The sequence below is a fragment of the Dermatophagoides pteronyssinus genome, unplaced genomic scaffold, assembly GCF_027571235.1.
Source record: "Dermatophagoides pteronyssinus isolate colony J.1.1.1.1 unplaced genomic scaffold, Derpt_VIB-CSIC_2022.12 sq0001, whole genome shotgun sequence".
NCBI classification, from domain to species: Eukaryota; Metazoa; Arthropoda; class Arachnida; order Sarcoptiformes; family Pyroglyphidae; genus Dermatophagoides; species Dermatophagoides pteronyssinus.
The window spans coordinates 3,555,428-3,570,202 of NW_027461525.1; the positions used below are offsets into that span (position 1 = coordinate 3,555,428).

The 14,775-nt window shown below is 27.3% G+C and overlaps 2 protein-coding genes across 2 annotated transcripts; one reads left to right on the forward strand and one right to left on the reverse strand.

Annotated features, from left to right (window-relative positions):
* Positions 1–3,309: 3,309 nt before the first annotated feature.
* Positions 3,310–11,972, forward strand: LOC113793124 (uncharacterized). Its single transcript, XM_027343103.2, has 3 exons — positions 3,310–3,655; positions 10,530–11,231; positions 11,334–11,972. Exons 2-3 carry the CDS (start codon positions 10,574–10,576, stop codon positions 11,819–11,821), a joined length of 1,146 nt encoding a protein of 381 aa, XP_027198904.1. The 5' UTR covers positions 3,310–3,655; positions 10,530–10,573; the 3' UTR covers positions 11,822–11,972.
* Positions 11,973–13,785: 1,813 nt separating this feature from the next.
* Chchd3 (Coiled-coil-helix-coiled-coil-helix domain containing 3) lies at positions 13,786–14,770 on the reverse strand. The gene has a single exon (XM_027343248.2). The coding sequence runs from the start codon at positions 14,653–14,655 to the stop codon at positions 13,942–13,944; it is 714 nt and encodes a 237-aa protein (XP_027199049.1). The 5' UTR covers positions 14,656–14,770; the 3' UTR covers positions 13,786–13,941.
* Between the last annotated feature and the right edge of the window lie 5 nt (positions 14,771–14,775).

The following is a 14,775-nucleotide window of genomic DNA, read 5'->3' on the forward strand; positions in this document are numbered from 1 at the left end:
ATAACTATAATAATGATGATGATGAAAAAACTCATCACATTTATTTTTTGGATGCTAAAGACATTTTATCGTTTGGGAATATCATTGTATAACGAGCCAAAACTACAACAAAACAGTAACATTCGATTTTGGTGATAAATTTTGCCTCAATATGAAAATGAAGATGATATTAAGTAAATAAAAAACAAACCAAATATTTAAAAGTAAATTCTGGTTACTATTGTTGTTTTTTTTCGCTCTGGTATGTCATCTCAACTAATCTTATCAATTTATATTCTAGTATTCTGGGATTGTTTATGTATTTCTCATGACGGAAAAAAGGAGATGAGAAAAAAATCTTTTCAAGCAGATACTCTTGTATAATGACGTCTTTTGTTTTTTGTTTCGTTCTTCACAAAAAAATGTAGAATTGAAAAAGTGGGTAAATATTTTAAGTGTTTTTTTCTCGTATGTCTTTCCCGCAAATACTGGTGTAATCATTAGTACCAATTTCAAGTTGAAATACTCATAATATAAGTGAATACAGGTAAAAGCAATGATTATTATCTAAATAGTGGTTAGATGGAAAAAAAGTAAATAACTATAATTAATGATTTTTTTTCCACTGAGGAATCAACGGCAGTTTTTTTTGGTTGGATTTCAATTTTTTTTTGATTTTATTCTGTTTTGTTTTTGACAACAAATTCCACTTATTCCACTTCCATTAATGACTATCAAATACGAAGATTTTTTTCAAAAATAAAAACCTTTTTTCTGGTTATTGCTTAGATTAGGATAGAATTTTATGTAAACAAAAACATCAAAAAACATCAATTTGCCTGTTCATTGAATAATAACAAGAAATTAATTTGCATTCATTTATGTTTTTTGTTTTGTTTTCAACGTCATTACCCAAATCAATTTATAATAATAATATGGGAAAAATAAATGATACAAACAAACAAACAAACCTTGATAATGGAATGGAAAATATTTGATTCAACCTACGGTGATGATAGAACATCATTCTACATGCACACTTGAAATGTTATTTTTTTTTTGCCCATTTTGTCAGAATGGGTTTCGGACGCGTAGTGTTTCTGGTGAAAAACAAACATGCAAACAAGCTGCAAAAAACGAACCTGGAAAAAAAAAGAAAAAACCTTTCAAAAGATCGGTTTGTTTTCTTTTTTGTTATTCTACCCTCAGAGAATATTATCATTTTTTTTGCAACCCTGAAAAAAAGGAAATTAAAAAAAAATTAAATTGCATAGAAAAAAGTTTTTGTTTATAATATTCAATTCATCAACAAACGATGGTTTTTCCTGTCAACGGTTTAAAACCATAAAATAACAACCATACATGATAATAGTCTTTATCATAATATATTGCCTTACTGTCAGCGATTTTTGTTGTTGTTTTGCTATTGTTATTGTTACCATTTGTTTGCTTAATGATAATTGCTTTCATACGGAAGATCCGTACCCAATTTTTTTTTAATTTATATGAAATAAGAGAATAAAATTTTTAAAAAAGAAAAATAAAAGGAACCAGAAAAAAAAATCATGTGGTTGTTTATGAATGAATGAATGATTGAAAAATTCAACAGAATAGAATAACAATGGTACATAGATTTTCAATAGCAATCTTTAACAAGACCACTATCATTTCTCAAATAAAGTCAAAACCTCATCTTAATGGATCTGGTAATAAATCCAAAACGCCAAATCGTCAAAACGATATAGCTTGGTGTTTGAAGAAGTCAAGGTTTTTTTTCAAAAAATTCATTTTCATCTTGTTAAGTTTAAATTTTATTTTGACATTTTGTTCGAAGAATTGGAATTTTGTTTTTGTTTTTTTCCCACTACTCAATACCGGAGGCTGATTGTCATCTGGTTTTTATTTTTTCGACGTTTATTACCCATTAACAATGGTGATTTGATATGTTGTCGTATTAAAAATTTTTTTCACGTCATAAGTTTTTTTATCAGCGAAAAAACATTTCAAAACTATCTGGTTTTCCTTTGTTTTGTTTTTGTTGTTGCTTTATATTTAAAATTAAATTTTATCCTTCATAGAAATGGTCAAAAAATTTTTTTTTGTATCATTGTAATTTATTTGAAATGGACATCATCATTTTCTTTTCACTAAAATGATCATCATCGAAAATATTTTTAATTTTTACAATAGAAATAAAATTACGGAAAAACGAAATTTTTTGCTGTCGATCAATGAACAAGAATAAATATTATTGATGCTTTGATACCTTTAAGCAATTTATAATTATAAACGTGATCTTTTTTTCAAAAAAAAACGATTTCATTCAAGTTTTAATATCGATTTTTTTTGTTGTTATTGTTGTTGTCTCATTTTTTTCGTTATTGTTATTGTTGTTGTTGCTCTCTGAATCCTATTTGGCATCCTATTGTATTTTTGTCAAAAAAAAAGTAAAAGGTGGGTATAAAATATTACACAATATTTGTGTGTTAGAGAGAGAGTTAGAGTGATCCAGGATCTTTCATCTCAGTCGCTATATTATATTCTCTATGCTATTCTAAATCTCACGCACACTTAATATACAAACAGATACCAGATGTACAATGATAGTGAAAATTTTCTGAAACATATAAAATCATTTTGTATTGAATTTATCAGAAAAAGCGCAGAATCAAACAATGATACAATCAACGATGAACACATAGTGAAGAGGAAGAAGAAGAAGAAAAAAAAATCGACATTGGCTCTCATATAAATTCGATGTTCGTTGGTCATACAAACACACAACCATTATGCACGCACAAACACCCGTTTATTCTTGATCAACTTTTTATTTTCATTTTTCCAGCATTCCAGCAAATAAATGTGTGCATACAGAATTCCGATTCAAGGATGTTTGAGATAAAATTCATTTTATGGCCTTGTGCTTCAAATATGTTGTTATCTATATATTCTGCACGTTTCTAAAAAATTTTTGGTCTTACTAATATTGTCATCATTAACGTCATATGCATCATTTGTATGTATTCTAATTTATCTGAGAATTGGCGCGCTAAAACAAAACAAAACAAAAAAAAGTATATAAACATGAAAATGATTTTTTGTATTAAGATTAGTGTTTGCGATTGATAGGAGAAAAAAATTATTCATTTTATTCCCAATTGGATTTAGCTAATAAATTAATTCCATTAGCTATGTTTTTTTAAGTAAAAAATAAATTATCAAAAATTGTCCAAATTGCACTAATACTGCTAATTGTTATAATGGTGAAAGATGATGATAATGATGATCGAATACATTTAGAAATAATCATAACTAATAATTTCCAATTCTATATGGATATTGCTTATTTTGTGAAAAATAAAAACAATAATCAATGAACAGAGTACGATTTTGCACTTGAAAAACTTGCTCATTTGTTATCATTTATCTATATTTCAGTGAAAAAATTGAATTCAAACTAAACCAACGACCAAGAATATAAAATCCAAACGAAAATCATGTTATTTATATATGCATCATCAATTCAAAACGAACGTGCGTTATCTGTTGTTATATAAACATATCCAAATTGATAATAATAATAATAATAATGGTCCAAATGAAATGGAAATGAATCTCGCAATTATATCGAATCATTATTGAATGCAAATCCAAAAAAAAGTACAAAAAAAAGAAAGTAAGTCTTTTTTTCATTCATATTTTTCATTCATGTCAAATGCATATAATATATTCCATAAAATGCTTGCGTGCTATTTGGAATTTCAAGTTTCTATTCTTATTGTTATTTATTTTTTTTTCAATCATTATTTGCATATCATTATTTTTTTGCATCAATTTTTAGCATTTATTTATATTAATATCATTATTGGCAATTACTTTAAATGCATTATGGTTGATTTCCATTTATAGTGAAAAAAATGATTTTGATGAAAAAAATATATATTGGAGTCATAAATCAGTCCAAGTCATTTTTATCTATCTCAAAATCGATTGGTGCCGGCCAAACTGATGCAGAAATTTTTACCAAGCAATTTTTCAAAGTTTTGGCAATTTTTTTTCTATATATATCGATTGTTAGCTAATTTTTCAAATAATTCGATGGTAATTGAGATGGAAAAGAAAAAAAATAGAGAAAATAGCATACTCAAACTGAAGCATAAGGCTATTTGACATTGTAACAAATTGGCAAGCCAGAATGTTTGTTGTTGCTTAGCTTATTACATTGTTGAAAGTTTCGATTTTTGATCAATAGGATTGACCATTTTTTGTCATTTGTCTTCATTTTATACATGAATCTAAAAGAATTGTAATGAAATTCGTTTTGATAAATCGAATTTTACATTCTATAGTAATCATCATATCTAAGATCAAATTCTATTGAATAGAGAATGAAATTTATTTTGTGCAAAAAAGTTTTATTTATTTCTAAACTATTTTTATTCTCGCACTAATTCATTCGCTAAAACAATGGATAGTCAATACTATTTTGTAGTGTAATCTAAAGTGAAGAAAAATCGATCGGTTCAATTAGACAACAACAATCGTAAATTAATAAAAACAATAAACAAAAAAAAAGTAAATAATTTTTTTTGTCGTATATAACAGAATTCGACTCTTAAAGTTTGATTCATTCTATTAGAATGTTTTTGTAATTGAGAAAGTTTTTTTTTTTGGACAGGAGAAATTTTCAAGATCTAGTCACTTATTCGTTTTTCTCATGACAACAATGTAGAAGTTATTTTTTCAATTATAAAATTAAGTAGAATTAGTAGAGGGAAAAGTTTTTCCATTCACATTCTGTAAGCATTTCATTTTCAAGTTTCAATCAAAAAAAAAAATCTTTGAAGATGTTTGCATCTAAATTATTCATAGCTTGTTTATAGTTGATGATAAATAGAATTTAATTAAAAAATTCCCTTTTGCCATTGATGATTGAAAAAATCAATGTTTTCATAGCACTAAAGAATTGTTGCTGCTGCTGTTTGCATCTATGTGTACAGATTTTTTTTGATGAAATAAAAACTAATCAAAATCTGTTTACACACACACAAACAATCAACAAAAACATTGGCTAAAGTTATGCGAAAAAAAAACAATAACAAAGAATATTATTGTTTCTTCTTATATGTTTTTTCAACAAAATGAAAAATCAAAACAAAACATTGAAAGAAAATTGTAGCCACATGATTGATTTCTATTGTTGTTGTTGTTTTGGATCGTTCAAATTAAAACCAAAAAAAAAAAGTTTGCAAAAGAAAACAAAAATATTTTTCAAGCAACATAAAACTTTTATCTAAATTCGAATGTTTGAATTGAAAACATTCCGTTCAAATCCTTTTTTTTGTTGTTCGTTTACATTAGTAGTAGTGGAGAAATGAAAATTAAAAGCAAAATCCCAGAATTGATATTTTCATTTTATCCATTCATATTAAAATCATCGTTGAAAATCTAAACAATCTTAAGTTTAAGATAAAAAATAAATGCTCTTAAAATTGCACATGATGATGATGATGATGATGGCAATCAATAATTTATTTTTTATTTTTTTTGATAGAAAAAAAGTTGGCTTCTCTGCAATGAATTTTTTTTTGCTGATGTTATTGTTGTTGAAATTTCATTGGATGTGATTTTCAACCAATTTCTCATATATCATTATCAAACAATACAAATTACTATATTTTTGAATGAAGTATCTACAGCAGTAAACAAAACAAAAAAAAACAGTAATTATAATCCAACGTTGGAAGGAAGAATGTTATATTAACAAAGGAAAACAAAAACAAAAATAAAAAATTCCAGAAAAATAAAAATGTTTTTTTTTCTAACAAAAAAAAGGAACCAACATTCATCTCAATCAATCTTCAACCATAATAATGATAATTATTATCTATATACAAGGCAAAAATGGGGAGAGAATGAAATAATTAGAAAGCTTTACTTTCAACCAGAAAAAAATATGCTCACGTAAATAATTTGAAGGGAAAAAAATTCCCAATTCAGTGAATTAGTTGAATAATATTTTTTTTTTCTTCTGGCTATACATGTTGATTCTTTTTGCTAGTTATTATCCCATATAGAATAGAAAATGAAAAAAAATGAAGAAAAAAAATTATTGACAAATGAAAAACTTTTTTTTCCAAAATTTTTGTTCACATTTCTTAATGATGATCAAGATGATGATGATGATAAAGTTTTGTTCACGTCGCCATTTTCCCCCTTTTTTTTGTTTTGAATTTGGCTTTTTCATCTTATTTTTTTTTTCTTGATTATGTTCATTGATTCACTTATCGGTTCATCATTGATTATAATCATCATCATCATCATCATTATTATGATTGGGGAAAAAATCAAATCAAAATACATAAAAATACGCATGAATAATTTTTTTTCATTCTTATATCAAATCAGAATAATATTAATAAAAATGCGAGAAAACTTACTTATCACTATTATGAAGTATAGATGAAAGCTCAAATATAATCATCATTATTAGTTATACATTTATAGATCCAATTTTCATTGTTCAAAAAAAAAATACTAGCCCAAAACTGAAACCAAATGACCAAAAATGGGGTTAACATCATCAGTTTATTAGCATTGTTTTTCCTCGGGAAATGTTGTTATTTTTATATTTTATTATTTGAATTATTATTCTCATCATCATCATTTTATTTGGATCAATTGACAAATATAAAATAGATGAACACTATTATTTTGACATTGTAAAAAATTAAGAAACATCCTAATATAATTTCGATAATAATAAAATAATTATAACTAATATAATAGTTATTATAATAATCAAATTATATTAGAGTTGTATGATAAACAAACAAACAATCATATCCTATTACAACAATCGTTATGATTAACTTTTGGATATTTAAACAAATATGAATTTCTTCTTTTTTGTTTTCATATTTGATAATACAAATATCAATTTATTTAGCATGTGCATTTATTTTATTTTTTTTGTTGTACAAACTTATTTCAGATCATAAAAGTAGTATCTCAGTGAAAGGAAAAAAATGGCTAGTATTCAAATATCGATTCTTGATACGATACACAAAACAAACATGACAGACTATAGTGGGAAACAAATATTCAATTTAGACAAATTGTCAACGCAAACCGACACTGTATTCTGTTGATATTGTCGACACATTTTTGGTACATTTTTTCGTTTAGGGAAAAAAATAATGTTTGTCAACTTTTAAACAACATCATCATCATCATCATCATTATTGTTATTATTTTTATTGAACAATGATTTATGAAACCGTGAATTTTCAATCAATTTTATCACTAAATGTCGATAATGTTTCTTTTGCTATTTTATTTTGAACATTTTTATTTGTAAATATTTGCAACATTTGCTTGCTTGCATCAACATTAATGTTTTTTTTTCATTCTTCAATTTATAAAACAATTATTCTCTTTTCAATTCACTATACTACATTACAAGCTCATTGAATTGGAAATTGTTTTTTTCAGTAGTGTTTCGTTTTCGTTTTTCTTGGATAGGAATTCCATTACAACGTTGCTACATCACATCATCATGCGGCAATTTGATCAACATATATTTCATAAAACGGATGGATGCCTAGAAAAGTGGTGAGCAGGTGAAAAATTTTCTACATTATCGATAAAATATAATATTTTTTCTGGTAAAGAATTGTGTAAATGTGTGTGTGTGTGTGTGTTATCAAATCAAAAAGTACAAAAAAAAGATAATAGGTAAAAAGAAAAATATTATACACAAGATGTATCATGAATCATTTTATAGAATATGTTTTATTTGTACAAACATTATTATAATGATGATGGTTATGTAAATATTGTAAACAATGTTAAATATTTTCCATGTTTTTTATTCAGAAATATTTTGCTTATCACGAATAAAATAATAATAATAATATCAGGTAACCTTGAGGCCTTTCGATTCTTTTTGTGATTTCTCTGCTATATCTGGCTATATCGAATGTTGATTCGAGTAGAAGATTTATTTTATAACTCTATAAAGGATAATTTTTACCGTTGATTATTATCTTTGTCTTTTCTATGGCAGCATTATAATGTATTTTATTTTGGTAAGCGGTGAAAACATAATCATAATAATAAAAAACCACAATAAGAAAACAAGAATTCAATCAGTCGAATGAACGAATTTTATTGAAAGAGGAGAAGGATGTTGATAATATGATAAAATTGATCACAAGTGGAGCCACCTACAATCCATTGAAAGTAATCAATAATTTATCATTCACAATACTTTTTTTTTACAATGTAAGATAGTCAAAAAGTCGATCATATCTGGTTTCTTATCCCAAATACGGAAACAAATTCAAGCTGAATCAAGTATTTTTTGAAAACATCCATTAAAATGATGACTTTTGATGATAACTTCACACCAAATTAGAAAACATTCAGATATAAATATAACAGTGATAATGACATTGAAATCATTTGTTATCAATCAAACGATCGAAAAGAATTTCTATTCGGTACAATCTTAAATTATTTGAATCAATATATCCAAAGTGATCGATCAAATGATCGATTGGAATGAATCTATTCGAATCGATCAATGTGATCTTTTTTCTGTCAAACCAAAAAAATGGTATTCAATCGTAACTTTAATAGTATATTACGATTCGTGTCCTCATCATCGGAAATAAATTCTTCAATTGTGAGCTGAAAATTTCTAAGTAAAAAAAATGAAGAAAAAAATTACTGATTGCCAACATATGAGTCGTAGACAAACCGTGAAAAATAAGTGAATTCCAGTGGAATGTTTGAGAAAAAAAATGTACCCTTAACTGCAAAATAATGATGCTTTCGACATTCGTATGTAATTTTTCGATGATGAAACATTCGAGAAAATACGAGAATATGAATCGGATTAGGTTTACTATAGTGATTCGAATGAATGCCTATTTCTTATGCTGATTTAGCAAAACAGGAGATGAAATAATAAAAAATATAAAAAAAAACATAAAAGCAGCACGCATCCTTAATTTTGCGTAACAAATAATGGGTTTGTTATTCGATTACATCATTAGAAATCGTTTCTTTTTTTCGTTAGGTTATGTAATATAATCAAACAAGAACATATTCAATAAACACGATATATAGATAATCTAATAATACAAAATCCAAAAAACGAATAATTTCATTTTTACTTATTCAATCCTATACATTCTATTCCATTCTAAATCGGATTCATCATTAAACATTTTTTTCTTGTTGGTTAAGTTGTCGATACAATTCATTTTCATTTCATAATATCTTGAAAAGAAAAATGCTAGATTCGCATCAGATTCTTAGTTACAAATGAACTAAAAGAAGAAGAAGAAAAACAAAAAAGGGAATACTTTCAATAAGATATAAAAAAAATGTTTGGTTTTGGATTGAAAGAAAGTTTCTCTTTAGAAATAGAATCTACACACAAACATGAAAACATGAAAACATTTTGTTGTTATTCGGTCATTGTACGCTTGCCATGATGATGATGATGATAAACTAAATTTGTTCAGCGAACCTAAATAACATTTCTTTTGTATGAATGTTTTGTAAATGATATGACTATGTTGAAAAAAATAAAGGCCCTTTCAAATAAATTCATTTATGATTTATACAGTTGTACTAAATGCATTTTCGGGTGGTGAAAAAAACTCGACAGATTTTTTTTTGTAAAAAAATAGCCTGAATAGATTCATTGGTTTGCATCCAAAGACAAATAAAGTGAAAGTGTTTGTTACAAATGAATTTAAATTCTGTGAATTTTTCATATTTTTCATTAATACTTAAACATTCTTGGGCTTTTATTATTGTTGTGGTTTGTTTGTATATGAAACAATATTTTTTCAAAATGTTACATCAGTTGTTTTTCCTGTTATCTGTATAATTTTAAAATTTGGAATTTTTCATTTCAATAAATCTATGAACACAAAAAAATCATTTGTAATTATCAATTTACCTTAATTCATTTATATTATTTTACATCAAAAATGCAATAGTTAAAATTTTTATAAGTCAAGTCTTTAAGAATGAAAAATTAAAATAAACTTTTTGTGTGAATTCAAGATTTTTCGTAAAGAAAATCCAATTGTTAGCATTCATTTATCCACATGATTGCATTATAAAAAAGCATAAATTTGATGATAAGATCTTTAATTAGTTTTGTTCGCATAAGTTAATTCAAAAAATAAAAACGTGTCGGTCTTTTCTTTTGTTATATATTTGGTGCTCATTTTGCGAATTATTTTTTTTTGAACAAAAGCGATTTTAGTTATCTTTATCTTTATCGAAAATAAAAATGTGCCATTCACTTACTATTATTCTATTCACGATTACACAAGCATTCTGGAACAAGTCTTTTATCATTTGTACGGAATTCCGTGTCAAATTGAATTGAATGATTCACAAATTGCAGTCATCTTTTGCACTCGCTTTTGTTGTTTTTCTATTGTCTTTCATCTTTTATCTCTATTCCATTGTTCGTTTGTGACAAGTTTATAACATTTATTTTGTACATTCCAAATCTATAGATTCCTTTTAATTGTTGCTGTCCTGAATTCTTGATTTGAAACTAATGCAAAATAAAATAATAATAACATCGTCAACTAATAAAAACGAAATAATGAATATCCAATGGGTCAAGGACAAGATCACCTTGGGAAATATATTCAATCGCCATCAACGATTTCAACGAAATGATTCTTCTAATTCAAATTCAAGTACAAATTCTGCACCGGTTACAGCTACAAATACGCCCATTGCAACACCCGTACATCATCAACGAATGGGTAGCACAATTAATCGAAATCAATCATCTGTCACTAATCATAAGTCGCAGCATCAACCAAATTTGGCATATTCAAATCGTCAGAATAGCTTTCCTGCTCCCAGACCTAAAAAATATTCACAAACATCAGGTGGCCACCCTAAATTGGCTGTCAAATCCAATTCTGCTAGTTCAATTACAACTAATCATGGAACATCAAGTGGAAGTCTACGTCGTCGCCGTTTCAAACAACAATATCAATCACGTATGAATGAACGACGATTGTCGACACAAGGCAGTTCCGGCACATCTATATCCACTAGTCAGGAATACTCCAGCACTGGAACGAGCATAACAGCGAATCCCGTAGTTGATCGTTTATTAGATTATATCCGAGAAAATTACACCAAACAAATGGAACCGTTTCCGTTCGAAATTGGCAAAAAGATTCGTCTAACTTCTTTCGGTAAGTTTATTGTATTAGCATGAATTATATATAGATTTCAATGAGAAATATAATTATTTCGCAATATTTCTGATAAAATTTCCTGCCACCGCGTTCATTTAGCTTCATTTCGAATGGAATCCGGTCAACTATATGGCGCATCAAATTTCGAACGAATCGGTGATTCGAAATTGATCAAATCAGCCGATGAATTCACACAAATTATACTCGCATCGAACATATTATTCAGCGATATATTGGTGGAGATATTATTCTCGGCCAAAATTGCACGCTTCATGATGCGTGATAAACATTTGCGGATATTCATTGAAAAATGTATTGTTTATGTTGAGCTGGCCATCGATCATACAATGTCGGCTAAAATTAAAATCTTACGACTCGTATCTATGGATGGTGTCGAAGCTAGAACTCGTGGAATACCATTTCCATTAAATAAAAGTTTTGATGCATATGCATTGAAAACTGTACATACGATGGCAGCCCATTCCGAACAATACACCAACCAAATCGTTACCATCGTCAATCAATTCTGTGATAATCTCATTGAAAATGCAATCAAATCGCTCAGTTTGATGGATTTGTTTTGGTAGTTTCGATGTTCATTTACAGAAATCATTTAAAAATTATATCCAAAACCGGTCCTAAACCATCAAATAATTTTCCAATAAACTATCCATTATTTTTTCACCAAATCATAAATTTTACAAATTTTTCCTCAATCAATAAAATGATCAAAAATAATGCACGTCTGTTTCTATATGCATTTATATTCTATTAATAATTTCATTCGAGTGATATGGTCGATTAATTTTCAATGATGACAAATTGAAATTACGTTGGTAATCAAATTCAAATTAGAATTTAAAAAAAAAAATTTATTCGACGGAAAAAATACAGAAACGAAAAACGATGACAATGATTTCTGATAGAATAGTTTATAAATGTTTGTTGTTGATCTAACCTGTTATAAACTAAATCGATGATCGCCTCAGTGAACCAAGAAAAAAAGGCAGGAAAATATTTGATTTATAAACAGATCTACCTACCGACACGAATTTAGAATACATTACCAAGTCATTTGTTTGCAGTTAAAAGTTTTCCCGAATCCTTCTCATAAGAATATTCTACCAAACACCGAATTGGTTCGACATTTTTTTCCTCTCTCTCTCTCTCTCCAAAGTTTTAACATCTTATCGTCTTTATTTCAGGATGATTATAGTAATGTTTGCTGCATATATGTTGTGAGCGTGTCTGTGTGTGCGAAATTCTTGAGAAAAAAATTCAGCTTCATGAATGAATGTATAGGGAATAAAATGTGAAAAAAAACTTTTTCTTTCATGATGACAAATACAGTTCACTTCATTTCGGAATACAGTCAGGGAAAAAACCCGATGAACAGCAATGCAATATTATGTAGAAATATACATCATTTTTGGAATTTTTTTTGTACATTTAAGAATGCCTATTCAGTTCGTGTGAATTTAAAATTTAAACCAAAATAATATTAAAGATTACCTATAAAATATTCAAAATATTCACATAAAGAATGAGTTAGATACAAAGATTTTTTTTGTCTCTATTGCTATTCTTGTTGCTGACAGATTTCTCGTTTGTTGTAAGAAATTCCGACAAACACACAAGAAAATTATTGAATAAACGATGTATACGGTTAAAATTTTGATTTTGTGATTCTTGAAAACAGGGATATAACAACAACAACAGTAATAATAATAACCGTGCTAACAAAATCAATCCTGTAAAAAAAACAACGTATTCAGGTATCAGATTTAAATGAAGAGATGTCTGAAAAGGAAACACTAATTCCAGATATAAACACAATAGCGATAAAGAAATGAACAAACAACAAAAGCTCATTTTTTTTCATTAAAGTCTTTTCAACAAAAAAAAATCGAATAATTCCCATCGAGATTCACAGATTTTGTTTTCTTTTTTTCATGTTCATTTTATTGTTGTTGTTTTTTAGGTAGCAAGATTAGTATTAGTACTGTCTATATGATGTAATAGCTGTTTTTTTTGTTGTCCGAATTTAGTTTAAAAACTTTTGTTACTTGCATTATTGAATTTGTATTCTATGGAATTAGTCATATAATGTATTATACAATAAACATTGTTAGGGTTTTTTTCTTCATATATTTTTCTTTGAAAAATGATGAGAATTTAGATGTAATGGTGGAATAATATGAAAAAGGAAATTAAGAGGTGTGGATTTTTTTAATATAAAAAATTGAATGAAAAAATGTGATAACATGAAACAGGAAAAAGCATCTGCAAAGTTGACATGGATTGACAGGTTGAATGCAAACAATTCGATCATCATCATCATCATCACATTATAAAATCAATTTTGAACATCAAAAATATGAATGTGTCGAAAATTTCAAGCTTCATTGGATGAATCATTTTGAGCAAGTTTGTTCTCTAATAATTCCATCATTTTTAATTTGATTTTTTTTGCCACACATTCTTTGCCAAAAAATTCGGTAAATCTGTTCAACATTCAAAAAAAAAATTGAAAAAAAAACCAAAAAGTGTATTAAAACTCAAACACCAGATGTCACACTAGGTTTTATTTGGATTTTTTTTATTTGACTAAAATTACAAATTACAATTCCAATTTTCAAACATTCGTTTCAAATGTTATCATTTCAACAAAAATAAGGATAAATAATTCTGATAATAATATGGGAAATTATTTCTGTTGAATCAACTTCAAACGAGCATCATCAATACACTGAGAAAATTCTCGTACATATTGGCTACAAAGCAGAGATTTTTTTCCATTTATTTCGAAACAGCGAATCAATTTTTCTTCCACTTCTTTACATGGCTGTTGCCGTGGTTCATCACTTTTGTTGAGTGCTTGTCCATCAAAATGTTTTTTCAATACGCTATCATCAATTCGTTTCATCTCAGTCCCCATTAATTCGCGATTTTTTTTCATCAAATCTTTGTTTAACCGGTCCATTTCTTCGAGATTCTTTCGCCACATCATTTGATAACTCTGTAATTTACGTTCATACTCACTACGAAGCTCGAGTAAAAAAAAGTTTGGATCAAATCCCGAATAAAAATTTGAATGTGGATGCTGTGATTTATTAATGGGTTTTGGAAATTCTTCAAACATGTGATTGTAGACATTTTCTTGAGCATCTGGTTTTGGCAATGAAGGAAGTTCAGGATAGATATTTGAATTTGAGATGCTGCCGGATTGATTGCTACCTGTTGTGAATGTATTCGTTATTGGTGTGATTAGCTCATCTCCCGGTGTTTTGTTCGGAATATCTGCATTTGTTGAACTGGCTAAATTTTGTTGTTTTTGTCGAGCCATTTTTTCTCTCAAGGATTTAGAAATCCGAATCTGATCCCTATCATCATTGATGATCGTGAAACGAGTGTTGGTCATTTTGAATATATTTAAAACAAAACTTCTTCCTTGAAACAAACAAAAGTTAACAATTGAAACCAAAAACTCAATTTACAACACGAATAACCTTAAATATCACACATATGTTCGAGAACTTTT

Excerpts from the sequence above, each read along its gene's own strand:
- LOC113793124 (XM_027343103.2), top strand. The coding sequence starts at position 10,574 with ATGCAAAATAAAATAATAATAACATCGTCAACTAATAAAAACGAAATA. Across the intron at positions 11,232-11,333 it reads GATTCGTCTAACTTCTTTCG|CTTCATTTCGAATGGAATCC; the intron begins GTAAGTTTATTG and ends GCGTTCATTTAG.
- Chchd3 (XM_027343248.2), bottom strand. The coding sequence starts at position 14,655 with ATGACCAACACTCGTTTCACGATCATCAATGATGATAGGGATCAGATT.